The following is a 26,187-nucleotide window of genomic DNA, read 5'->3' on the forward strand; positions in this document are numbered from 1 at the left end:
TATTTTTGGTGTTTAATCCTTGTAGTTTCCCGTTTAAAAAAAAAAATCTAGCAATAGCCTGAGTTTCCAGAGGTATTGTCTTTCTCTCTCTCTCTCTTTTTTTAAATAAAATTTACCTTTTTTTAAGAACAGGATTGGATTCTTGTATCCTAAGAGGTTTGTGCACGTTGTTTAATTACCTGGTGGCAACAGCTGATTTCCTTTGTTTTTTCTTTCTCAGCTCTTCCCCAGAGGGTGGGTGAAAGGGCTTGAGGGTACCTCACAGGAAGGAATCCCAAGTGCGCCTTCCTGGGTTCTCAAAGGGGTTTTGCACTGTGTGGTGGCAGCATCTACCCATCCAAGGTCAGAGAAAAGCTGTGACCTTGGGAGTTTAATACAAGCCTGGAGTGGCCAGTATTCATTTTTAGAATTCTTGCGGGCTCCCACCTTCTGCACTTGACGTGCCAGAGTGGGGATTTAGCCTTGACATTGGTGCTAGGAGCTAGTCTCATCTGTTTGGGGATGCAGCCCCTTGCCGCCAGGCTGACCACCTCCCATGGAGAGGTGGGGCTGAACGTTGCAGCACAGGTTAGGAGCACGGTTTAATATCTACCCAGATACATGGATTCATGACCACAGGCCCGTCTATGCATCTCTGGGGCTGTCAAGTGCAGAACATGACCAGCTTTCAGAAGAGACCTTCCTTGACATTTTTATACACAGCAACATTGTATACAGCCAGTTGACTCAATTGCTTATTCTTTGGGGTTTGGACCCTCTGTTCTTCCCTTGGGCGGCTGCACCCTGACCATCACCTGTTCAGTTAGGACAGGCTAGTCTAAATCTTCAGCCAGAGACAGAACTGCATGTAGCTACAGCACTGGGCTTGCAGACAGGGCAAGTTTGACTCAGTGGCCCCTGGTGACACCCCATCTCACCATTAGCATGGCTAAGACACCTATGGAGGGTGAGCTTGAGAAAGGGCCCTGTCCTATGACAGTCTGGGATTTATTCCCAGCCATGCTACAGGGCTGTGATCTTGGGCAAGTCACCCATCTCTCTGCCTCCCATCTTTTGAGTGGGAATAATAACCCTTTCCTAGCCTCCAGAGGATTAGCTCGCTAAGCCTGAGGTGGCTCGATACCATGGTGATGAGCATCCTAGATAAGTCAGTAACTCATGGCAAGCGTGAGTGGTTCTGCCATTGCTTTAAGTGGCAGCCCCTGCATTTGTCCCAAGCTGGATAACAAGCTGTTTTGGAACCTCGGAGGTGCCAGATTTGCTCAGACCCGAAGCCCAGCTAGCCCTGTCTCTGACAACTTCAGCTGCTTTGGATCATGGTGGGATGGGGTGAAATACATCTGCCCTGATCTGTTTTGGGGCACATGGGGCCCAATCCTGCTCACTGGCTTCAATGGCTCATGAGCCAGCTTTGCGTGTTACTATGCTCCACTGAGAGCGTCTCAGATCCAGAGCTGACTTTCCGCGTGCTCTGCTGATGTGAGTGTTTCACTGCTCCGTCAGACACCAGACAGCTGAAAGGAACCAACGGCAGCCAGTCTCTCCTTAGCAGGATGGTGGTGGTGTCTAGGGGCCAGGCTTCTCATGTGCTGGCATTCTATGAAGAGATGGGGCCACCCCAGAGAGCTCCCAGGTGGATGTGACAAACGGATTCGGGGGGGAGCACATAAAGGAACAGTGAATTAACTCACATAATAGGTTCCCACTGAACATTCAGATGCACATGGCTGTTGGCTGTGGCTAGATGAGACCAAGGCTGTAATACTGCTCCCCAAGGTGGTTATCACACAGCATTGGCTTATCTAGATGCTGCTAACCGAGACAGAGAGCTGCCTGGTACAAAACTGGACTCTAAGTATAGCTACTGACGCTTCTTGAAGCAGTGGTATCAGGTCCGGCATCCCCTGTCAGTCACCCAGAGGCTTGTAGCTGTTGTGGGGCTCTGAGGGGAGGTGCAGCTCTCTAGCAGCAGCACCGTGGTGTCCCAGCCAAGGTGGAGCTTACTTCTTAGGAGTGAACAAAGGGAATCCAGTCGTAGCACAAACATGCTCTTCAGGAACAGCCCATCTTCCCAGGGTCTGCCCTCTTCCATGACAGCCTGGGGCCTGTCTACTGGGGTGAGCTTTGGACTCCCGTCAGCTCCTCCTGCCTCTCATTGGTAGAAGTGTCTGCCCTACTTCATGGACTGGCAGCAGCAGGAGACCCCTCCCTCTGCTGTGGTGCCTGCAATGGCATCCTAAACCATTGGGCGGTCCGCCCTTGAGCCCAAACCACCCTGTTACCCTTTCCTGGCCTTCCTAGCCAGCCCATTTGAAGCAGCTCCCCCTGCTCTTTAGTAGCACTCCTAAATCTGCTGTCTCCCCTGCCCCTGCAGGCTGTCCTTCTATCTCCCATGGCAGTCCTGGTCTCAGCCACATGCTCCCCCATCACGTGACCCCTGTACTCTCATCCCCTTCACCTGGGGAGGTGAGCAAAACCAGAGCCACACCCCTCCCACCCCCATAAAGGGGCTAGCTCACCCTGGCAGCAGTGGACTCTGAGGGGTATGTTCCACTCTAATGCCAGAGAGGTTCATGCAAAATCTAAGGGGCTCGGAGAGGAGCCACCAAAAGGATGCTGGGGTTGGCAGGGCTTGGCTTATGGTGGCTGAGGGGGAACTAGACAGCTGTGAGGGTCTGAAAGGTGGAAAGTGTCAAGGAAGAAGCGGAGCTGTCTAGCTTGGGCCGGGGGGGCTAGCAAGGGGTTGCTGCATTTGGGAAAAGGGAGATGCAGGCCGCTGTGCACAGGCACGTGGGGCACAGAACTATCTGGGTCCCTAGGGAGTTGCAGATGCTCAGCAATCTCTGTGGGGACAGATGAATCTGAGCCACGTGCCATAATAAACCCTCTCGGGTGTAGATCCCCTTGTGCAGGACTGCGGCTGGGCATCGCAGAGTCTTGCCATATCCATGTGCTGTGCATGGAGGCAGAGTGAGAAATGTATCTTTTCCAAAGCAGGCATCCTGGCTGGGCAGCAGACTGGTGGCTTAATAACTTGCCATGGTGTCTGCTTGCGTTCAGCCCTTTTCCTGCCTGTGTGCCCCAGAGCACTCAGCTCAGCGGGGACTCACCCCTGCAGGGCACTGCAGCGGGTCTGCGTTGCCCAACAGCTCCCCCACGGCCCTGGCTGTCCATCCCTGTTTGCGGTGGGGCGTTAGAGCCTGTGTTTATCCCTCTTTGCTATTTAAAACCTGTGCTAGACTCAGTCCTCTCCCTGGGCAGAGCCAGGTCATCGTCTCTGAAGGACGGCAGCTCGGGATTGCTCTCACTCTTGCCTGAGGCAGTGTGGTACCACCGTGTCAGTGAGCTGGAGGCTGTGATGAAGAGCCAATACCCCTCCTTAGCTCTTTCTGCCAGAGCCTCCCACTGCAGCCTGGGATAGTGCGCATTTTTGCTGAGATGAATTGCCCAACCCCAGCCGCAGGGGGAAGAGAGAAACGACTGGCCCACTGCAGCATGCAGGGTTTCTCTCGGACAGACTAGCCGCTCTACATTATTTTTACCAGGGCCAGTGTATGACAAAGTGCTTGTGTCAAGGCTGATTCCCCACGCTGGCACTTCAAGTGCAGAAGGTGGGGGCCCGCAAGGACTCTAAAAATTAATACTTGCCACTCCAGGCTTGTATTAAACTCGCAAGCTTACAGCTTTTCTCTGACCTTGGATTGGTAAATCCTGCCACCACCCAAGTGTAGAACCCCTTTGAGAACCCAGGAAGGCGCACTTGAGAATTCCTTCCTGTGGGGTACTCTCAAGCTCTTTCACCCCCATCCCCTCTGGGGAAGAGCTGAGAAAGGAAAAAAAAAAAAAGGAAATCAGCTGTTGCCACCTGCTAATTAAACAACACATGCACAAACCTCTTAAGACAAAAAAATCCAATTCTGTTCTTAAAAAAGGTAAATTTTATTAATTAAAAAAAGAAGAAAATACATCTGGGAATTTAGGCTTTTGCTAGATTAAAAAAAACCTACAAAGATTAAGCATCAAGAATAGCTTTCTTGAGGTCCAGCTTAAAGGTTACAAGCAAAACAAAAGCACCTGGGGTTAGCACAGAGGAATCCACAAGGCATAAAGAAATAAAAGGGAGAAACCTAATCACATCTTCCTAGACATTTCCTGATCTACTTACATATCTGGGGTTTTAGATGAGTAGTTTCTAGGTATGATACCGATGATTTTTCACACCTGGCCTAAGCTTCTCACAGCATAGCTGCTCCCTGTCTGCCTCTCCAGGAGAACAACCACAGACAGACAAAAGGGGAGTCTTGTTTCAATTTTAAAAAGTTCTAGCCCTCCCATCCGCTCTTCTGGCCAGGTGCCCACTCACTTCCTTTTATATATGCATAGCAGTGAGACTTTTTAACCCTTTACAGGTAGAGCAATTAAAGAACAGCTACTAAGAGGGATTTTACAGCTACTGGCTGGCTGGGTGTCCATAAAAGGGAGCTCCCCACCTTCATTTATTGCAGCGTGGTTCCAGGCAGGGCCCTGGGGGCCTTGGCTGCTGTAGAGACTGAGTAAGGCCTGGGTGTAGGAAATACTGAGTGACAGCACGTTGCCAGGCTGCAGCATATTCCCCTGACCGGCCGGGGAATACAGGGAAGAGGGTGATTCCTTCCTACGAGGTCACTGCACCTCGTGGAAGCCTGCTGACTCTGACAGTGTCTGCTGACACTGTCCTCTGATATTGCCCCAGAGCCACCGAATCGTAGCAGCTCCGGTAGTACCCAGCGAAATGGGAGGAAAGGTAGACGGGGAAGGAAGCAGTCCCTGGGCACTCGGTTAGGCCAGGCGTCTCTGGGCAAGGGGCTTCTGTGCAGTGTGTGGATAGGCTCACACCCTGCCGCACTGATTTCCCACTTATAATGGGATTGATTAGGGGCCTGAACCTCTTCTTACAGGTTTACACTGGGTAACTGCACTGACTTTAATGGAGCTGCTCCTGATTTATACCAGTGTAAAGGGAGAGTAGATTCTGGGTGTGCAAATCCTTTGGCCCCTCCAGGAGGGGAGCCTCCCAGACCGCCCCCCTCTCCAGCAGTATGCTAGGTGGAGGCCCTGCTGCACCAGACAACAGCCTGGGCTCAAAAGCTGCTCCAGAGTGCTACCAGCTGGGAGCTGACTTGCTGCAGCTGAATCAGGGATGCAGCGCCTCCTAGGGAGAGTGACAAGGGCTCGGTGCTGCTCAGAGAGCCCAGGGAGGGGCTCTCACAAAATCCTCTGGGGCTTGTAGCCTTTGTTCTTATGGCTGTAAGGTTGCTGCCTGCAAAACTGCCGGGCCAGAGAGTGTAGCCAGAGATTATTGCCCAGGTGGGTTAAAGCAGCCTCGTAGATGCTAAACCCTGCCCAGAAGGGATGACTTGGAGCTAAACCATGTGTTTGTCTCTTTGTGATTGGCTATTTAGCTAACGGTCAGGACTGGAGAGTGTATGCCCTGCCTTGGCACTGCATCATGGGTGGTAGTAGTCCAATCTGGATGTTGGCTGTCAAAGGGGGATAATTTTCTTTAACACTTACTTGGGTTGGCTCTGAGAGAGTGATCTGGCAGTGCTGGTTCCCTGCGTTGTCTGGTCATTGCATTACTAAACCACTTGAGAGCCTGTATCTCTGCATCCGAAGAAGTGACCTATAGCTCACGAAAGCTTGTGCTCAAATAAATTTGTTAGTCTCTAAGGTGCCACAAGTCCTCCTTTTCTTTTTGCTGATACAGACTAACACGGCTGCTACTCTGAAACCTGTATCTCTTTGATCACTTGTCCGGTTCTTGGGCCCAGTTGGTGCCTGCTGGATAAGTGGGGATGCTGCGAGTCTGGGACTGAGCAGAGGGTGCAACACACTGGAGGAGTGGCATCATTCATCCATGTGGTGGCATCATTCATCCATGTGCTATAGGGTTCAGATACCACTGGGTCAAAAGTTTCTGTGCCTGGCTGCTGCTTTTGGTGGTGTTAGGTGAGGAAAGAAAAGCGGCTTGACTGGAAGTACCAGGAAGCAAGGCAGGGTGTGAACAACGGACAGAGGCAAAAATTTCCTCTCGTGCCCTTTGTTAGCTAGTTGCGCGCTGTAGCCTGGGGGCTTCTGAGCAAGGGAAGCAGGTAGCGGACCCCCAGCAACCACTAATCCAGTGCCCTGGCTGCTTGGGGGCTGTTGTCGTGTTTTGGGAGCTGGGAGAAGCGGGGGAGCTCTGGCCCTAACACAGGCACCCCCTGTGGTAAGACAGAGCCCCATATTGGAGGGCTGAGTCATTCGTCCTCACCTGGCCTTGCAGAGCAAGTGAGGGCGTAGCTTGGGAACACTGGAGCCCCATGACAGCTGATGGCTCTGGCTCAATGTGTGTTCCCAGCGTGGTGCGGGAGGGCGGGCCGTGGTGCAGGCAGCGAGGATAGTGCTGTGGAGGGGATGGGAACCAGAGTGGCTGGGCGAGAAGATCCCCACACTGCCCGCACCCAGTTGTCAGAGCAGAGGTCCTTTGTGTTGCTGTGAATGCTCGTCCACAGCCAAACCTGCCTTACTCTGAACTTGGGGATGGGCCAAGTGTTTTCTACTGGCACCATGAATACCCACTCGTGCTCTCCGTGTGGGGCGGGGCCTGTCACCACCCACCTGTGGGCCAGGCCCAGCTGCCCCCATCCGTGCTGCTCCCCTCCCCAAGACCAGCAGCTCAAAAGCAACTGGGTCACGTAGCACCTTGAAAAAATTTGTTGTGGTGTGAATGGGTGGAAAGTCAGGCTGACAGTGCAGTCTGGGCCCCTTCTCTGGATTCTCCCCAGTCACTGGAGGGGTGTGGATGCGTTGTACGCATTAATCCATGCGAAGCACTTATCAAAACCTCTCCCCGACTCCCTCTTCCTGTCCCCTTTCCAGACCCCGTTCCAAGACCAAGTAGCATAGTTCCATGCCAGCTAGTGCACTGCACCCCCATGTTCTCCCCCCAGCTATGCCTAGAATCCATGAGAATGTCAAGTCTTTCGCTGCATGCACCACACCAGCTCCAGAGCGCAGGGCCCGGGGTGCAGCTGCCCGGAACAGGTGGGAGCAGGGCAGGATGAGGCACTATGAGAGGAGGGACTGGAGAGAACAGAGCCGCGGGAACTGCAGGTAACAAGGGGAGCTTCACTTCCAGGGAATGTAGGGACCTGCCCCTGTGGGAGGAAATTAACTAAACAGCACAGACACCCAATGGGGCAGGCTGCTCCCAGCGCACTGCAGGGCCCTTTTTCTGTCCTGCACCTTCTGTCTCTTGTAACCAGCCTGTCCAGCTCATCTGGGACCATGTGGGTCTGGCATGGGGAGGGGAGGTGTCCCAGACAAATCTCCATCTTCAAAAGTGAGGCACTGAGGTGTCTAGTGCAGCATTTCTCAAATGTGGCCACTGTGGCTGCATGCAGCCACCATGAGCTTTTCTTGTGGCCACAGTCTCCTGGGCTGTGATTGGGGGTGGGGGAAAGGCAGCGGCCACTCCCCTTCTTTGTTGTTCCTGGATCAACTGCCTGGGTGTTGGCTGCTGGGGCTGCAAGCAGGGGTTGGGACCTGCCCCCCCTCTGGAGACAGGTGGGCACAATGCTGGAGGCAGTGGGGCTCAGGCTCTGGGCTTCACCCCTGGGGTGGCAGTGCAGCAGGCTCTGGCCACAGGGTTTTAGGCTCTGGCTGCATGTTAGCGGGCCCCGGGCTCTGGCCGTGTGGCTTCAGGCTCCATCCCCATTCCCCAGCCACGGAGCTTCGGGCTCCGGCTGCGGGGCTTCGGGCCCTGGCCCCGCATTGTCTCCTCCAGCCCGTCCCAATTCCATCGCCCCTGGCCCCTGCTGCCTATCCCGACCCCGCATCCAGGGCTTAATTTGTCCCCAGGCTTGCTGGGGCTGAGTAAGTCTGTTGTGAAAAGTGAGATGTTTACTGCTAGCTTGTAAGACTGCTGTGAAAAGTGATATTAACAAACATACAAGTATCACTTTTCACAGCAGACTTACTCGCGAGCAATAAATAAACTACAATGATTTGGACGTGTACACGTGCGTATTTATTTGTTTTTCCTAAAGCTAATTAAGTATTTTAGGAAAAAGTGTGAGAGCTGCCACCAGCAAGAGTTGATGGCTGCCCTCTGAGGCCACCAAAAAAATTGTCCTGAGGACCCCTGATCGAGTGAGAATTGCTGGGTGGATTTAGGGAAGCAGGACATAAGGGTCCCTATTGGAGCCTGGCCAGGATGCTGGGGTTCACCCCTTCCCCTGGCTATAAGAAAAACAACCAACCCCCCCGTGACCATAAATGGAAAGAGTTTTGTGTGCTGTCTCTTGTTAAAGCCAGCCCTCCGGCTGCACAGAGCCACCTAGCACCATGCTACAGGACGCTCTGACTCAGGGGAAGAGTGCTGCATACTGAGTCGCCTGCAGCCACCATACCGGTCTCCTGTCCAACCCCCGAAGAAGTCTGACCCACTCGCCGGGAGCGGGGGTGCGGACGGAGCTCCTTCCAGGGCTGGGCAGGAGAGCGACAGCAGCTGTCCACCCTTCTTGCAGGGGATCCAGGTGCAGTCAGCGTAGCTAGGTGCAGCAGAAACTGCTCACTTGGTGTTTAGACCACAGGTTTTGCTGCTTTGTAGTAAACATGAAACTTACTCCTTCAGCTTCCATTTCTGGAGACAGCTGTGCTGGGGACAACAGCCCAGCTGCTGGGGATGGGGAGACACTAGGCCCTATTTTACCTAGAGGGGGCCTGATCCAGGCCTCTCGAAGTCAGTGGGTATAGTTGTATTGGATCAGGCCCATGTGGTGGTGGGGTTAGCTGCTCAGCGGAGGTAGCAAGGAGCCTGGTATAAATGCTTGCAGAGATGTTTTGGTCTTGAAGAGCCAGCTGGGGTGCTGGAAAAGTCAGCGTTTTGGGATTGCTGGTTTGCTGGATTTGGACAAACCCCAAAGCAGCCTCCGTGGGACCAGCCAAGGAAGAAGGTGGGAGATTTGGTGGGAAGGTCTGGGGGGAGAAAGCAGAAGGAGACTCCGCTGGTTGGAAGGCATGAGATGCGCTGTCCTGAGGTTGGGGGTTCCACGACCACCACTCCCAAGAGAAGGAGGCGAGTGGTGGTGGTCGGGGACTCTCTCCTCTGGGGGACTGAGTCATCTATCTGCCGCCCTGACCGGAAAAACCAAGAAGTCTGCTGCTTGCCAGGGGCTAAGATTCGCAATGTGACGGAGAGACTGCCGAGACTCACCAAGCCCTTGGATCGCTACCCCTTCCTGCTTCTCCACGTGGGCACCAATGATACTGCCAAGAATGACCTTGAGCGGATCACTGCGGACTACATGGCTCTGGGAAGAAGGATAAAGGAGTTTGAGGCGCAAGTGGTGTTCTCGTCCATCCTCCCCGGGGAAGGAAAAGGCCTGGGTAGGGACCGTCGAATCGTGGAAGTCAATGAATGGCTACGCAGGTGGTGTCGGAGAGAAGACTTTGGATTCTTTGACCATGGGATGGTGTTCCATGAAGCAGGAGTGCTGGGCAGAGACGGGCTCCACCTTACGAAGAGAGGGAAGAGCATCTTTGCGAGCAGGCTGGCTAACCTAGTGAGGAGGGCTTTAAACTAGGTTCATCGGGGGAAGGAGACCAAAGCCCTGAGGTAAGTGGGAAAGCGGGATACCGGGAGGAAGCACAGGCAGAAACGTCTGTGAGGGGAGGGCTCCTGCCTCATACTGAGAATGAAGGGCGATCAGCAGGTTATCTCAAGTGCTTCTATACAAATGCACAAAGCCTTGGAAACAAGCAGGGAGAACTGGAGGTCCTGGTGATGTCAAGGAATTATGACGTGATTGGAATAACAGAGACTTGGTGGGATAACTCACATGACTGGAGTACTGTCATGGATGGTTATAAACTGTTCAGGAAGGACAGGCAGGGCAGAAAAGGTGGGGGAGTAGCACTGTATGTAAGGGAGCAGTATGACTGCTCAGAGCTCCGGTACGAAACTGCAGAAAAACCTGAGAGTCTCTGGATTAAGTTTAGAAGTGTGAGCAACAAGAGTGATGTAGTGGTGGAAGTCTGCTATAGACCACCAGACCAGGGGGATGAGGTGGATGAGGCTTTCTTCTGGCAACTCGCAGAAGCTACTAGATCGCACGCCCTGGTTCTCATGGGTGCTTTAATTTTCCTGATATCTGCTGGGAGAGCAATACAGTGGTGCATAGACAATCCAGGAAGTTTTTGGAAAACGTGGGGGACAATTTCCTGGTGCAAGTGCTAGAGGAGCCAACTGGGGGGGAGCTTTTCTTGACCTGCTGCTCACAAACTGGGAAGAATTAGTGGGGGAAGCAAAAGTGGATGGGAATTTGGGAGGCAGTGACCATGAGTTGGTTGAGTTCAGGATCCTGACACAGGGAAGAAAGGTAAGCAGCAGGATACGGACCCTGGACTTCAGGAAAGCAGACTTCGACTCCCTCAGGGAACGGATGGGTAGGATCCCCTGGGGGACTAACATGAAGGGGAAAGGAGTCCGGGAGAGCTGGCTGTATTTCAAGGAATCCCTGTTGAGGTTACAGGGACAAACCATCCCGATGTGTCGAAAGAATAGTAAATATGGCAGGCGACCAGCTTGGCTTAACGGTAAAATCCTAGCGGATCTTAAACATAAAAAGGAAGCTTACAAGAAGTGGAAGGTTGGACATATGACCAGGGAAGAGTATAAAAATATTGCTTGGGCGTGTAGGAATGAAATCACGAGGGCCAAATCACACCTGGAGCTGCAGCTAGCAAGAGATGTCAAGAGTAACAAGAAGGGTTTCTTCAGGTATGTTGCCAACAAGAAGAAAGCCAAGGAAAGTGTGGGCCCCTTACTGAATGAGGGAGGCAACCTAGAGACAGAGGATGTGGAAAAAGCTAATGTACTCAATGCTTTTTTGGCCTCTGTCTTCACGAACAAGGTCAGCTCCCAGACTGCTGCGCTGGGCATCACAGCATGGGGAGTAGATGGCCAGCCCTCTGTGGAGAAAGAGGTGGTTAGGGACTATTTAGAAAAGCTGGACGTGCACAAGTCCATGGGGCCGGACGAGTTGCATCCGAGAGTGCTAAAGAATTGGCGGCTGTGATTGCAGGGCCATTGGCCATTATCTTTGAAAACTCGTGGCGAACGGGGGAAGTCCCAGATGACTGGAAAAAGGCTAATGTAGTGCCACTCTTTAAAAAAGGGAAGAAGGAGGATCCTGGGAACTACAGGCCAGTCAGCCTCACCTCAGTCCCTGGAAAAATCATGGAGCAGGTCCTCAAAGAATCAATCCTGAAGCACTTACATGAGAGGAAAGTGATCAGGAACAGCCAGCATGAATTCACCAAAGGAAGGTCATGCCTGACTAATCTAATCGCCTTCTATGATGAGATTACTGGTTCTGTGGATGAAGGGAAAGCAGTGGATGTATTGTTTCTTGACTTTAGCAAAGCTTTTGACACGGTCTCCCACAGTATTCTTGTCAGCAAGTTAAAGAAGTATGGGCTGGATGAATGCACTATAAGGTGGGTAGAAAGCTGGCTAGATTGTCGGGCTCAACGGGTAGTGATCAATGGCTCCATGTCTAGTTGGCAGCCGGTGTCAAGTGGAGTGCCCCAGGGTCGGTCCTGAGGCCGGTTTTGTTCAATATTTTCATAAATGATCTGGAGGATGGTGTGGATTGCACTCTCAGCAAATTTGCGGATGATACTAAACTAGGAGGAGTGGTAGATACGCTGGAGGGCAGGGATAGGATACAGAGGGACCTAGACAAATTGGAGGATTGGGCCAAAAGAAATCTGATGAGGTTCAATAAGGATAAGTGCATAGTCCTGCACTTAGGACGGAAGAACCCAATGCATAGCTACAGACTAGGGACCGAATGGCTAGGCAGCAGTTCTGCGGAAAAGGACCTAGGGGTGACAGTGGACGAGAAGCTGGATATGAGTCAGCAGTGTGCCCTTGTTGCCAAGAAGGCCAATGGCATTTTGGCATGTATAAGTAGGGGCATAGCGAGCAGATCGAGGGACGTGATCGTCCCCCTCTATTCGACATTGGTGAGGCCTCATCTGGAGTACTGTGTCCAGTTTTGGGCCCCACACTACAAGAAGGATGTGGATAAATTGGAGAGAGTCCAGCTAAGGGCAACAAAAATGATTAGGGGTCTGGAACACGTGACTTCTGAGGAGAGGCTGAGGGAACTGGGATTGTTTAGTCTGCGGAAGAGAAGAATGAGGGGGGATTTGATAGCTGCTTTCAACTACCTGAGAGGTGGTTCCAGAGAGGATGGTTCTAGACTATTCTCAGTGGTAGAAGGACAGGACAAGGAGTAATGGTCTCAAGTTGCAGTGGGGGAGGTTGAGGTTGGATATTAGGAAAAACTTTTTCACTAGGAGGGTGGTGAAACACTGGAATGCGTTACCTAGGGAGGTGGTAGAATCTCCTTCCTTAGAAGTTTTTAAGGTCAGGCTTGACAAAGCCCTGGCTGGGATGATTTAATTGGGGATTGGTCCTGCTTTGAGCAGGGGGTTGGACTAGATGACCTCCTGAGGTCCCTTCCAACCCTGATATTCTATGATTCTATGATTTGTTATAGGCTCCCAGCGGCTGTGTCTGGTAGCCAGGAGACTTGCAGGGGAGAACCTCTCCTCCAGGCAACCAGCTTCTGTGGCTGGGAGACAAAGGGCTGAGAGGAGATGCTTAACCCAGGGCCTTTGCTCTGCGGGTGACCTGGCTGTCCAGTACCAGGGTGATGGAGCATCTCTGACAGGAACTGCTTACATGTGGGACGGAGTAAATGGCTCAGCAGATGACAGAACAAGGAATAATGGTCTCAAGTTGGGGGGTGGGGGAGGTTTAGGTTGGAAACTAGGAAAAACTTTTTCACTAGGAGGGTGGTGAAGCACTGGAATTTGTTTTCTAGGGAGGTGGTGGAATCTCCTTCTTCAGAGGTTTTTAAGGCCCAGTTTGACAAAGCCCTGGCTGGGATGATTTAGTTGGGGATTGGTCCTGCTTTGAGCAGGGGGTTGGACTAGATGACCTCCTGAGGTCCCTTCCAGCCCTGATATTCTATGATTCTGTGTGCAGGAAGGGATGGGAGCTGGGGGTCCCTAGGCCCTGCGCAGGGTTGGAGGTTAAGTGGCAGGGCCAGGGAGCACCAGGGGTGTGAGGGTAACTGCCTGTCTGTTCCTCCTCCCAGAACATCGAGCTGAAGGTGGAAGTGGAGAGTCTGAAGCAAGAGCTCCAGGAGAAGCAGCAGGCCCTAGATAAGGCTTGGTAAGTGACACTGTCCATAAGCAGCCGGCAAGGCCTTGTAGCCCTGCAAAGGTGCTCATCCTCAGGGCCGGGGGCGGTGAGTTATATTCCCTTGTGGTGCCCGGGCTCCAGCAATATTCAGGGCTGGAGGCCCTGCTCCACCAATGTTTGGAGCAGGGTCTCTCCCCTGGCCCTGCCTGGAGCAGCCCCGAGTCCAGAGCGTCCGCCCTGGGAGCACCCCTGTCTGAGTGAAAGCGGCGCGGTTCTCCCTGGCCTCTGCTGCTCTAAAGCTACAGCACAGCACAAGAGCAACGCCAGCAGCAGGCCGAGGCAGCTGCCGCGGCTACTGCACCTCGGGAGGGGGAGGAGGCACCCACACGTGCTTGGCAGCCCTCCCCTCCCCTCTCCCGGCACCAGGCGGGAGACATCTGGAGTGGACCTCCTTGACTCACCTGAGCAGCTGCTGGGGCTTCGGCAGTGTTTGACCCTGTGATCCACCCCCCACCCCACCCCCCGCCACCACTCCTGCAAACACTGGGCAAAGGGCAGCCCCAGTGAGGCTATGACGAGGGGGAGCAGGGGAGGAAGGAAGCCACATGTGATGGCAGTCCCCTCCCCGAGCCCACACCCGCTCTCCAGCCCCCAAACTCCCTCCCAGAGCCTGCACCCCCAGCCTAGAGCCTGCACCCATACTCTGTCCCAGAGCTTGCACCCCTCACCCCCTCCTACACCCCCAGCCCTTGGCCAGAGCCTGCACCCAGCACCCAAACTCCGTCCCAGAGCCTGCACCCAGCCCTCCGCACTCCCTTCCAGAGCGTGCACCCCTCCACCCATCCTGCACCCCACCCTGTGCCCCAGCCCGGAGCCTGCACCCAGCACCCAAACTCCGTCCCAGAGCCTGCACCCAGCCCTCCGCGCTCCCTTCCAGAGCGTGCACCCCTCCACCCATCCTGCACCCCTCCACCCATCCTGCACCCCACCCTGTGCCCCAGCCCAGAGCCTGCACCCAGCACCCAAACTCCGTCCCAGAGCCTGCACCCAGCCCTCCGCACTCCCTCGCAGAGCGTGCACCCCTCTACCCATCCTGCACCCCTCCTCCCATCCTGCACCCCACCCTGTGCCCCAGCCCAGAGCCTGCACCCAGCACCCAAACTCCGTCCCAGAGCCTGCACCCCCACTCCCTTCCCACACACCCCCTCCTGCACCCAAACGCCCTCCCAGAGCCTGCACCCTTCACTCCCTCCTGCACTCCCAGGCCCTGCCCCAGCCCAGAGCCTGCACCCTTCACCCCTTCCTGCACCCCCAGGCCCTGCCCCAGCTCAGAGCCTGCACCCAGCACCCAAACTCCATCCCAGAGCCTGCACCCCAACCCCCATCCCACACCCCCCTCCTGCACCCAAACTCCCTCCGACACCCCCACCCCTTACCCCAGCCCAGAGTCTACAACCAAACTCCGTTCCAGAGCCTGCATCCCCTCCCTCCGCAGTCCCTCCCATCCCCAAACTCCCTCCCAGAGCCTGCACCCCTCCACCCATCCTGCACCCCCATCCTGTGCCCCAGCCCGGAGCCTGCACCCAGCACCCACACTCCATCCCAGAGCCTGCACCCCAGACTCCATCCCAGAGCCCAACCTTTCAACCGTCCTACACCCCAATTCCCTGCCCCAACCCAGGGCCTGCACCCCAGACCTCCTCCCCCAACCCAAAGTCCCTCACAGAGCCTTAGGCGGGGGTGGGGGGGGGTTGCTCTGAGCGTTCTACAAACCTGCCGCCCTTGTTCAGGGCATGATGCTGAGAGGGGGAGACGAGCAAACCCAGCTCCAACCCGCTCTCTGCCCTCCTCCTGTGCAGCAGCCAGACCATTCCCCAGTCCTGTGCCCAGAGCAGCCGCTGGTGCTGTGTAAGGCTGCGGGGCCCAGTGGTCACCCTACGTCTTGGGAGGCATGGCAGTGCCGGGGCAGGGCAGGCCACACTGTCCTCCGGGCCCTGGCTGCTGTTGGTTCCAGCTGTGCAATTGGAAAACGTAAATAATGCCGTTGTGCAGCCCGAATGCTCGTTCTTTGCATGAAGCAACAGCACCCCCCAGCATGGCTCCCACCTGCGAGGACAGAGCCTACGTGCCTTGTGGATCTTTCTGAGCCACCTGCTCAGCAGACTCTCAGCGTAGCGCTCCCCTAGGCCCTGCATTGGGCCACCAGCCCACCACCACTGTGGGAGCAGGGCACAGGGGAAGGGAAAGGGATCCTGGTGGACAGCCCCGGTTCCCCGCTGACCTGGCTCTGCCTCCCAGCTGATGAAAGCCCTTTCCATTGTCCTGGGGCGTAAAGCTCTATGCAGTGAGAGCCAGGCCTGCGGCACTCGAGGGGAGAGTTAATAGCAACTCAGGCCTGGTCTGCACTACGAGTTTATGTCAGATTTAGCAGCATTAAATCGAATTAACCCTGCACCCGTCCTCACAACGAAGCCATTTTTTTCGACATAAAGGGCTCTTAAAACCGATTTCTGTACTCCTCCCCAACAAGGGAATTAGCGCTGAAATTGACATCGCTGTTTTGAATTAGGGTTAGCGTGGACGCAATTCAAAGGTATTGGCCTCCGGGAGCTATCCCACAGTGCACCATTATGACCACTCTGAACTCAGATGCACTGGCCAGGTGTACAGGAAAAGCCCCGGGAACTTTTGAATCCCATTTCCTGTTTGGCCAGGCGAGCTCATCAGCACAGATGACCATGCAGTCCCAGAATCGCAAAAGAGCTCCAGCATGGACCGAACGGGAGGTATTGGATCTGATCGCTGTATGGGGAGAGGAATCTGTGCTATCAGAACTCCGTTCCAAAAGACAAAATGCCAAAACATTTCAAAAAATCTCTGAGGCCATGAGGGACAGAGGCTACAGCAGGGACGCAACATAGTGCCGCGTGAAACTTAAGGAGCTCAGAGAAACATACCAGAAAACCAAAGAATCAAACGTACGCTCCGGGACAGAGCCCCAGACATGCCGTTTCTACGCTGAGCTGCATGCAATTCTAGGGGGGGGCGCCACCACTACCCCACCCCTGTCCGTGGACTCCGATGATGGGATACTCTCCGCCATGCCTGAGGATTTTGCGGATGGGGAAGAATAGGAGGAGGAGGACGAGCTTGAGGGGAGCACACAGCACACCGTTTTCCCCGAGATCTTTTTATCACCCTGACTGAAATACCCTCCCAACCCAACGAAGCCGGAAAAGGGACCTCTGGTGAGTGAACCTTTTAAAATATAATACATGTTATAAAAGCAAGCGTTTTTTTAATGATTAAGTAGCCCTGAGGACTTGGGATGCATTCATGGCCAGTACAGCTACTGGAAAAGTCTGTTAACTTGTCTGGGGATGGAGGGAAATCCTCCAGGGACATCTCCATGAAGCTCTCCTGGAGGTACTCTAAAAGCCTTTGCAGAAGATTTCTGGGGAGAGCAGCCTTATTCTGTCCTTCATGGTAGGACACTTTACCACGCCATGCTAGTAGCAAATAATCTGGTATCATTGCATGACAAAGCCTGGCAGCGTATGGTCCCGGTGTTTGCTGGCATTCAAGCAACATCTGTTCTTTATCTCTCTGTGTTATCATCAGGAGAGTGATATCGTTCATGGTAACCTGGTTGAAATAGGGGAATTTAATTAAGGGGACATTCAGAGGTGGCCGTTCCTACTGGGCTGTTTGCCTGTGGCTGAAAAGAAATCCTCCCCGCAGTCAGCTACGTGGTGTGGCAGGGGTGGGGATGGGGGTGGGGGCATTGATGTTGAGCTGTTTGCGTTTGGCTAGCAGGGATCTTCCCTGATACCAGCCACGTGGTGGGGTGAGGGGTAAAGCAATCATCCCAGAGAATTGGATGGGATGGGGGTTAGTTTGGTTTCTGCTGCTGCACATTAACAGGAAAACAGCAACACTAAATGGCCAACTCAACATGCTTTGCTTGGTATGGGAGAGGAGGGCGCTGCTGTTATGACGGTTGCAGAAGCCGAAAGACTATGGTTTACCATGGCCGCCTGCAAGCCAAATTCTGTTGCCCAGCACTGCGTGTGTGATCTCTAACACCAAAGCCGCAGGCCCTCACTATAAGATGCAAAATGCGACCACCGTGAAAGAGTATAGCCATTGTTCTATAAAATGTATCTTTTTAAATACTTCACTCCCTTATTTTCCTCCAGCAGCTGCAAATGTTTCAAGCCTCCCTCCTCCATCCCAAAGGCTATCTCAGATAAGGCGGCAAAAAAAACGCACGCACAATGAAATGTTCTCTGAGCTCATGCAGTTGTCCGGCACTGACAGAGCTCAGCAGAATGTGTGGAGGGACACAACAGCAGAGTACAGGAAAGTGGCCGATGAACGTGAGGAGACGTGGCGGCAGGAAGATCAGAGGAGGCATGAGGCAACGCTGGGGCTACTGCGGGATCAAACAGACATGTGCCGGGGTCTGGTGGAGGTTCATGAATGGCAGCAGGATCACAGACTGCCGCTGCAGCCCCTGTTTAACTGCCCTCCCTCCTCCCCAAGTTCCATAGCCTCCTCACCCAGACGCCCAAGGACATGGGGGAGAGACTCTGGGCACCCAACCACTCCACCCCAGTGGACAGCCCAAGCAACGGAAGGCTGTCATTCAAGAAGTTTTAAAGTGGCCGTTTCCTTCCCTCCTACCCAACTCCCACACCCCACCCGGGCTACCTTGTGAGTTATCTCCCTATTTTTATAATCAGTTAATAAAGAATACATGTTTTTTAAATGATAATGACTTTATTTCCTTTGCAAGAAAGCTGTGATCAAAGGGGGGAGGGCGGGTGGCAAGTTTTAGAGGCATTAAGAGGAATTTAGAGGCAACCCCCCCTTCCCCCCCAAATGAGCAGGTTTTCGTCAAGGAGAAACAAACAGAAGTGTCACACAGTACCCTGGCCAGTCATGAAACTGGTTTTCAAAGCTTCTCTGATGTGCAGCGCTTCCTGCTGTGCTCTTCTAACTGCCCTGGTGTCTGGCTGCGCGTATTCAGCGGCCAGGCGATTTGCCTCAACTTCCCATCCTGCCATAAACGTCTCCCCATTACTCTCACAGAGATTGTGGAGCACACAGCAAGCAGCAATAACAATGGGAATGTTGGTTTCGCTGAGGTCTGAGCAAGTCAGTAAACTGCGCCTGTGACCCTTTAAACGTCCAAATGCACATTCTACCACCATTCTGCACTTGCTCAGCCTATAGTTGAACAGCTCCTTACTACTGTCCGGGGTGCCTGTGTACGGCTTCTTGAGCCAGGGAATTAAGGGGTAGGCTGGGTCCCCAAGGATAACTATAGGCATTTCAACATCCCCAAAGGTTATTTTCTGGTCTGGGAAGTAAATCCCTTCCTGCAGCCGTTTAAACAGACCAGAGTTCCTGAAGATGCGAGCGTCATGAACCTTTCCCGGCCATGCCACGTTGATGTTGGTGAAATGTCCCTTGTATGACGAAGTGGGACTGTTCTTAATGTTTCCTCTGAATAGTGTGGGGGTGCCTCAGTTTCCCCTATGCAGTTCTTAAGTATCTAGTTGGTGGGGTAAGGGTGTATGATCATTGCAGAGCCCTAGAGGGCAGGTGTGTGCAGGGGTCTGGACACAGAGAATGGCCAACACCCTGTTTCCTGGCAACTGATGGCCTGGGCCCTTCCCCCCTGCAAGGCGAGAGCTAAAGGGTTGGAGAACAAAGGAATCAGGTGACCTCCTGACCCGGGAAAGGGACAAAACCCAGGGGAGGAGGGGCTGGAGTGTTTTTTCAGTTGGGGGCTGGCTGGGACATGGAGTGAAGGGCAGACGTGGTTGTCTGGGTCACTGCCCCCAGAAATGGACCCAGCTGAGGTGTCCTGTTCTCTGCACCTACAAGCTCTGTGTTAGACCATGTTCCTGTCATCTAATAAACCTTTGTTTTACTGGCTGGCTGAGAGTCACATCTGACTGCGAAGTTGAGGTGCAGGACCCTCTGGCTTCCACAGGAGCCCCACCTGAGTGGACTTGCTGTGGGAAGCGCACGGAGGGGCAGAGGATGCTGAATGCTCCGAGGTCAGACCCAGGAAGGTGGAAGCTGTGTGAGCTGTGTGTCCTGAAGACAGACTGCTCACAGAAAGGCGACTGCCCCAGAGTACTGACTGGCTTCATGGGGAGCAGTTCCAGAGCATTGCCCGGGGACTTGTGATCCACCAGTGCTTGCAGCACCATTGAAAAGTACCCCTTTCAGTTTATGTACTGGTTGCCCTGGTGGTCCGGTCCCAAGATAGGGATATGCGTTCCGTCTATAGCCCCACCACAGTTTGGGAATCCCATTGCAGCAAAGCCATCTAGTATGACCTGCACATTTCCCAGAGTCACTACCTTTGACAGCAGCAGCTCAATGATTGCGTTGGCTGCTTGCATCACAGCAGCCCCCACAGTAGATTTGCCCACTCCAAATTGATTCCCGACTGACCGGTATCTGTTTGGAGTTACAAGCTTCCACAGGGCTATTGCCACTCGCTTCTGAACTGTGAGGGCTGCTCTCATCTTGGTATTCTTGCGCTTCAGGGCAGGGGGAAAGCAAGTCACAAAGTTCCATGAAAGTGCCCTTACACATGCGAAAGTTTTGGAGCCACTGGGAATCATCCCAAACCTGCAACACTATGCAGTCCCACCACTTTGTGCTTGTTTCCCGGGGCCCAGAATCAGCGTTCCACGGCATGAGCCTGCCCCAGTAACACCATGATCTCCAAATTGCTGGGGACCGCGGTTTTAGAGAAATCTGTGTTCATGTCCTCGTCACCACACTGCTGTCGCCTCCTTGCCGGGTTTTTCAGGTGCTGGTTCTGCATAAACTGAACGATAATGCGTGAGGTGTTTACAATGGTCATAACTGCTGCGGTGAGCTGAACGGGCTCCATGCTTGCCGTGCTCTGGCGTCTGCTCGGGCAATCCAGGGAAAAGGGCGTGAAAGGATTGTCTGCTGTTGCTTTCACGGAGGGAGGGAGGGTTGACTGATGACATTTACCCATAACCACCCGTGACAAACTTTTGGCCCCATCAGGTGTTGGGAGCTCAGCCCAGAATTCCAATGGGCAGCGGGGACTGCGGGAACTGTGGGATAGCTACCCACAGGGCACCGCTCGGAATGTCAACGACGCACACCGCCGAATTAATGTGCTTCGTGTGAACGCATGCACTCAACTTTATACAATCTGTTCCCAAAAATCGACTTCTGTAAAATCAGAGTACTTTCGTAGTGTAGACATGCATTGGCAGCTGGAGCGGTACGTGTGAGACTGGTGCATCAGATCAGTGAAGGGGGGTGGATGGAGCTAAGGGTGCAGGGTGGGCAAAGCAGAGCAGTGGGGGAGGGGGGGAAAAGGGGGCGATAGAAACACCATCCAGGCAGGAACATCAAGGAGATTTTTCACAGTATCTGATTAGCGACGATTACTTTGCTCTGAAAATGGAAATACTTTGACTGGGTGGCAGAATGTGCTGAGCCTTACAGCGAGCAAGCCAGCTAGGCCGGCCTCCTGCCGGTTCAGAGAGGTTTCCCACTCTGCCCTCTCCGGTCCAGCTGGAATTGGGGCTCCCGCCAGCTGTTAGCACTAACACTTGGATCATCATCAGGTAACGCCCCTTGTGCCCAGCCTTAGGAGCCCCTCGCAGCTGGAGACTAACCCCCATAGGGCAGGTCTGCACCACGGCTGGAGGTGTGACACCCCACCCCCAGCTCTGCTTGAAGTAGTGCCTGGAAAACGGGGTGGCTGTGAAGGGAGGGAGTGGGTAAGCCCCTGCGAGTCAAAGCCTGTTGGAGACCTGAGACGCGTCCTGGGGTGGCTGGCCTGGAGGCGGGTGTGCTGTTCTGGGTGTGGTGGTGCCAGAGTCCTGAGGGACAGGCTGTCTCCAGCGCTGGCTTTCTGGAGCCATATCGCATTGCGACCTCAGTCTCCCTTGCGGCCCTCTCCCCTGCTCTCTGTGCTCAGCCGCGGTCTCTTCCCACTGATCGATCGTTTCCCGATCGTTTCCCCTCGGTGCATTAGCTGCCTTGTGCCAGCCAAAGCTGTGCTTTGATTGTCAGCTCATGTTTCTAGCCTCTGCCTTATCCCTGCCCCAGCCCGACTCCATTCAGTGCCATCTGGGTCTCCCGTGTCAAATTGCACAGGACTGATCCCTGGGGCTGTGGCACCTCCATAGACCCCTCCCCCTCACTTGAGCTATCGCTCTTTGTCTTAACCCCTTGTTCACCACACGTGGGCCAGATCTCAGTCTGTAACCTTTACTGGTTCCACCAGATGCCTGCTCGCCAAAGGACTACACCCACTAGCAAAGACAGGTGGCCAAGAGGTCCAAGGGCAGCTGCCTGGTGGGAAGCCCAGGGCGCACACTCCTGGCTTCTCCCCCCGCCCCTGCCCTTGCTGGGAGGGTTGGGGGCTTTTCTTCAGCTGCGAGGAGCCAAGGGGGAATGTCTCTGGCTCCTGCAGAGGGAGATGTGCTGCTGTTTGAGAGCCCTGCTCCATCCCTCTAGGGTCAGGCAGGATACGGTGATGCTGTGAGAGCAGCGTGCTCTTGACGCCTGGAAGGGCTGTCCAGGGAGACCTGGCTGGTGCTTCTAGGGCCCTGCTCACACCCCAGCCAGTTTCCTGGGTTAGAGTTTGGATCTCATTCTCTGAGATGTTTCAGAGTAACAGCCGTGTTAGTCTGTATTCGCAAAAAGAAAAGGAGGACTTGTGGCACCTTAGAGACTAACCAATTTATTAGAGCATAAGCTTTCGTGAGCTCACGAAAGCTTATGCTCTAATAAATTGGTTAGTCTCTAAGGTGCCACAAGTCCTCTCATTCTCTGAGATGGAGGCCTTGCTTTCCAGGAGCCTGTGCTCTGCTGTACAGACAGGGAGATTCGCTGATGACAGTAGCTCAGTCTGAAGAGTGCAGGCATCCATGTGGAATTAAAACTACCAATGAGGTTGCATGGAGGGGTGTGCGGGGGTAACACTGTTGAGGTGGGAAGCTGTCCAAGGGGAGCTCAGCTGCAGGAGAGCTGCTCTCGTGCCCCTGTTGGAGGTGGTTTTTGCACAGCATCACGCAGAGGAGTCTTTTACATTCAGGTCTAATTTTTTCCCCCATGACTGGACGTGCTCTTTGAATAACGCAGGCAAAGGACCCTCAGGCACCCAAAAATAATGTCCAGGCTTAGATCCTGTAAGAGCAGCTCCGTGGGCTTGTGTTCCAAACAGTTTGTTTAACAGAGATTTGCTTTTCAGTGCATCAGGCATCCTGCTAATCTCCCTGCCCTGAAAGAGTGTTTCCCAGGCTCCCTGTAGGCCCCTTTCTCAGCCCATCCCCAGCCAGGAAGGACTAGGACTAGGAGAACCGGCAGAGTGAGGCAGTAGTGCCAGCTCCAAGCACTGAAAAATCATGAGTCACCCCTCCCCCTCCCCCCAAAAAATCACGCAGTTGGCTTAGAAATCATGATATTTTCACAATAACAAATATTGGGTTGGGTTTCTTTGTCTTCTAGTTTCTGAGTCTTCAGGGTTGACTCAGGCCACATTTTCGTGTTTTTCTCTGCAACCAGGAGGACACATAACTTACTTTGTTTTCTGCATGAAAGCTGAGGGTCTCATGTAATCACCTGACTCCAGGAGCTCGGGCTTGAAGACCCCCTCCCCATGCTCATTCCAAAATCCCAAGAGTTGTGAGCACTGGAGAGGGTTTGAATATGTGCTGTACGTCTCAATGGAGGCAGGGAGACGCAGGCTTAGAGGCTGATATTGTTTAACATTCTAGACGCAGCATGAGCAAGCACAGCTGTTTGTAAACTAAAAATAATCGGGCACCACCTGTTTCCCAGAGGGCAGGGTGATTCCTGTGCTGGCTGGGGGCACATCCCTGACTCTGCGCATAGGACAGGAGCACAGTCTGTTTGCAAACAGGATGGGATCCCATGGGCTTTTCAGCTTGTGACTCTCTCCCCCACCCCTGCTACTTCGCAAAGCTTTTGTATTTAAAAATAAAAGTCAGTGTCATAGAAGTCCCCAAAGCAGGAATAGAACCCACGGATGAGGAGCTGCTCACATGACAGTCACCTTTCCATTTTAAAATATGCCCTTTCCATTTGTGACCTGCCATGTCCTGAGCGCTGTGCCCCCAGGAGAACGGTTGATGTTGCAGTCGCTGTGAGCAGGATGGGGAGGGGTGATTCAGTCTGGTGATGGAGTTGACAGGGGACAACAAGAAATTCTGAAATCAGATCTTCTCTTCAGTGGGTGAAGAGAAGGAAACGTTTTGTTTCCATTGAATAGTCATATTACAGTGGAGTCCAGAGACACCAATCTGAATGCGAGGCCCTGTTATGCTAGGTACTACACATATGAAGACATGGCTCTGAACAGTCCGGAAAGACAAGTGATCTAGGCAGAGTATGGGAAAAGAGAGGCAACTAGATCTAATGTTTGCACCCCTTCTATCCCAGCCTGGCAGGCAACTGAATGGAAACCTAGTAGCATCCCAGAGCTGTAGTCAGGGACCAAGGCCCCATGGTGCTATATGCTGGGCAATCACAGAATGGAAAGACAGCCTCTGCCCCAGAAAGCTTACACTGGATTTCCTTGTAAGCTTGCAGGAGGGGAGTGCACAGGTCATACTGCTGCTCTTGGCAGAAGGGTACTGCAGCAGTGGGGGCCATAGGGGAACCTGGCTGGAATGGCAGGGAAGAGGGATGGAGAGACAGCCCGGCAGCATGCAGTACCTGGGATGCCAGGAGCATTGCACAGTGAGGGGAGGCTGCCCCCACCCAGAACAGAATTAGCTCCCCCCCTATGATTGGCAGCAGCAGAGTTGGGGAAAGTGTGTCCCCTCTGGTTCACAGGTGCCTTTCCAGAATGCTAGGGTCCTTCCCCTGCTCCTCTTCTTCTTCGCCACTCCCCAGCCGGGGCTAGCTGGTGTGATGCTCAGGAGGCCCATCCACTCTGCTTGGGGCCTCAGTGTTCCTGCTTCCTCACACCTTCCTTGTTCCTACTGCCTGCACTGTGGGGGCCAGAGTGGAATGGGTCAGAGGGGTTGGTACATCGTCTGGTGTCTGTGTAGCGTGCCCCAGACCTGACTGCCTGAAGCTGGAGACCAGGCTCAGATCCGGAACCTGGCTCCCCACCTGGGGAGAGGTGAGCCTACGGGGCCTGATTCTGTGCCATCAAATTGGTGCAGAGCGGAATCAGGCCCAGATCCTTTGGGAGCTGGCTTAGTGTCCCATCCTCCCCCCAGTCCCTCTCTAGGTGCTGGGGACCAGCAGGCCATGCTCAGCTCTCTGCAGTCTGCAGCTGTTGCTGTGGCCCTGGTGCAGCGACGGAATAGAGCAGCCCTTGCTATTCCTCCCATGCTCACCCCACTCAGCGCAGCAGTGGGTGTGTGGCTGTACGTGCTGGTCTGCCCTAGCTCTCCCTGTGCTGCTAGCACCAGGTGGGGCCTCCCAGAGCCGATCTGGGTGGAACCAGATCTGAGCCCCGTTTGTGACACTGACAGAGTGGAATGAGCCGAGGTGACAGCCTGACTTGCAGCCTAGCCCCCGCTGGGTGGTCCAGGGCTGCCCCTTGCTCTGACAGGTGGGTGCCATGTCTTGCAGGGCGGCTGCCGAGAACGTGACGAGTCGCAATGAAGCAGAGCTCCAGCGTCGGTATGAGGAGAGGCAGCAGGAGACGGAGCACGTGTCGGAGCTACTGGAGAACAAGATCCAGCTCCTGCAGGAGGTGAGTGGGGTGGGGCATGTGCCCCAGCTGTGCGGCATCAGCCATGGAAGAGGAGTACAGAGCCGCCCAGGGCCAAGTGGGGCCCGTCTCTCTTTGCCAGCCCCCTCTGCCCATTCTGGAGTCTCAGTTTCTTCCCCAAATCCCAGGGGGCTCAGTTTTTCTGGGCCTGCCATATGGGATGGGCTTTGGGCCCCACAGCAAGGCCCCCACGGGACATGAGGAGCAGGACTCTTGGCCCCTGTGACTTCTCTTTGCTTATGGGGAATGGAGCTCAGGGTCCCCTGGGACTCCCCTTAGCCCACGGGAAACTGGGAACAAATCCGAGGCCCCAGCTGCTCTCCTTCCCGCTGGTTATTCCCTCTGTATCTACAGCAGACAGAGCTCTGAGCCCTCCAGCTGGTTCTCTCTTTTCCCACAGCGTATGGGTAAGGGAGCCAGGCCCCCAGAGTGGCTATCTTCAGGGTATTAGAAACCAGTCGCAAGGCTCCATGGCCCTTGACCCTTACCTCCTGTTCTTTCCATTGGAAGGGCAGCTCTGCCGTCCTGGTACAAGAGAGCCTGTCAGCGTAGCCTCCCCCTCCTAGCTTGGTGTTGTCCTTGCTCTTGTCTCCCTCGACAGGAGCAGAGATTGGCATCTCTGGGAGGCTCCCCTGGGTCATGGACACAGACTTGTGATGACTCCATCGGTTCTAGGGAAGATACGCAGCTTCCTCCTTCATACAATAATTACACAGATGCAGCTGAAGTCCTTGGGAGCTGCTGAGTGCTTGGCACTTCTGCAAATTAGGCCACCTCTTTAGGAGCCTACATCTAGATTTAGGAGCCACCTTATATTTGAACATCTTGGCCATGATGTAATCCATACCATGGGAGCGCAGCTGGCCCTAGGAGAACCTTCCTTGTTGCTGTTATGGCATTGTTTGCATTTAACCTTCCCATCACAGTCACATAGGGCTTTTTATTTTTCACTTAATTTTCTTGGGTTTTAAAACAAAGAACCGGAGTGAAGAGGTTTTGTAAATGAGGGCAGGGGATCATGGCTGCAGTGAAAAGGATAGAGGCACCTAAAATCACGGGGGAGGGATTTTAAATCTTTTTTGTATTCTTGTGATTTTTCTCCTCTCTTGGATTTAAGGCAGCGAGTGTCCTGGGAGGAGTTGATGGTGTTTTGCAGGGAGGAATTTGCACTTGT

General features: G+C 53.9%; 1 protein-coding gene across 3 annotated transcripts in view; it reads left to right on the plus strand.

Annotated features, from left to right (window-relative positions):
• The window catches only part of LOC311525545 (myomegalin-like), a gene marked incomplete at its 5' end in the record, with an annotated part of 101,045 nt that overhangs the window by 37,012 nt on the left and 37,846 nt on the right, over positions 1-26,187 (plus strand). For all 3 annotated transcript variants that reach the window (XM_084637773.1, XM_084637772.1, XM_084637774.1), the window contains 2 exons: positions 13,197-13,273; positions 24,872-24,995. In XM_084637773.1, the coding sequence (XP_084493899.1) occupies positions 13,197-13,273; positions 24,872-24,995 (201 nt within the window). The remainder of the gene's footprint in view (positions 1-13,196; positions 13,274-24,871; positions 24,996-26,187) is intronic.

The sequence above is a fragment of the Lepidochelys olivacea genome (genome assembly GCF_965140295.1).
Source record: "Lepidochelys olivacea isolate rLepOli2 genome assembly, chromosome: 8".
Lineage (NCBI taxonomy): Eukaryota > Metazoa > Chordata > Testudines > Cheloniidae > Lepidochelys > Lepidochelys olivacea.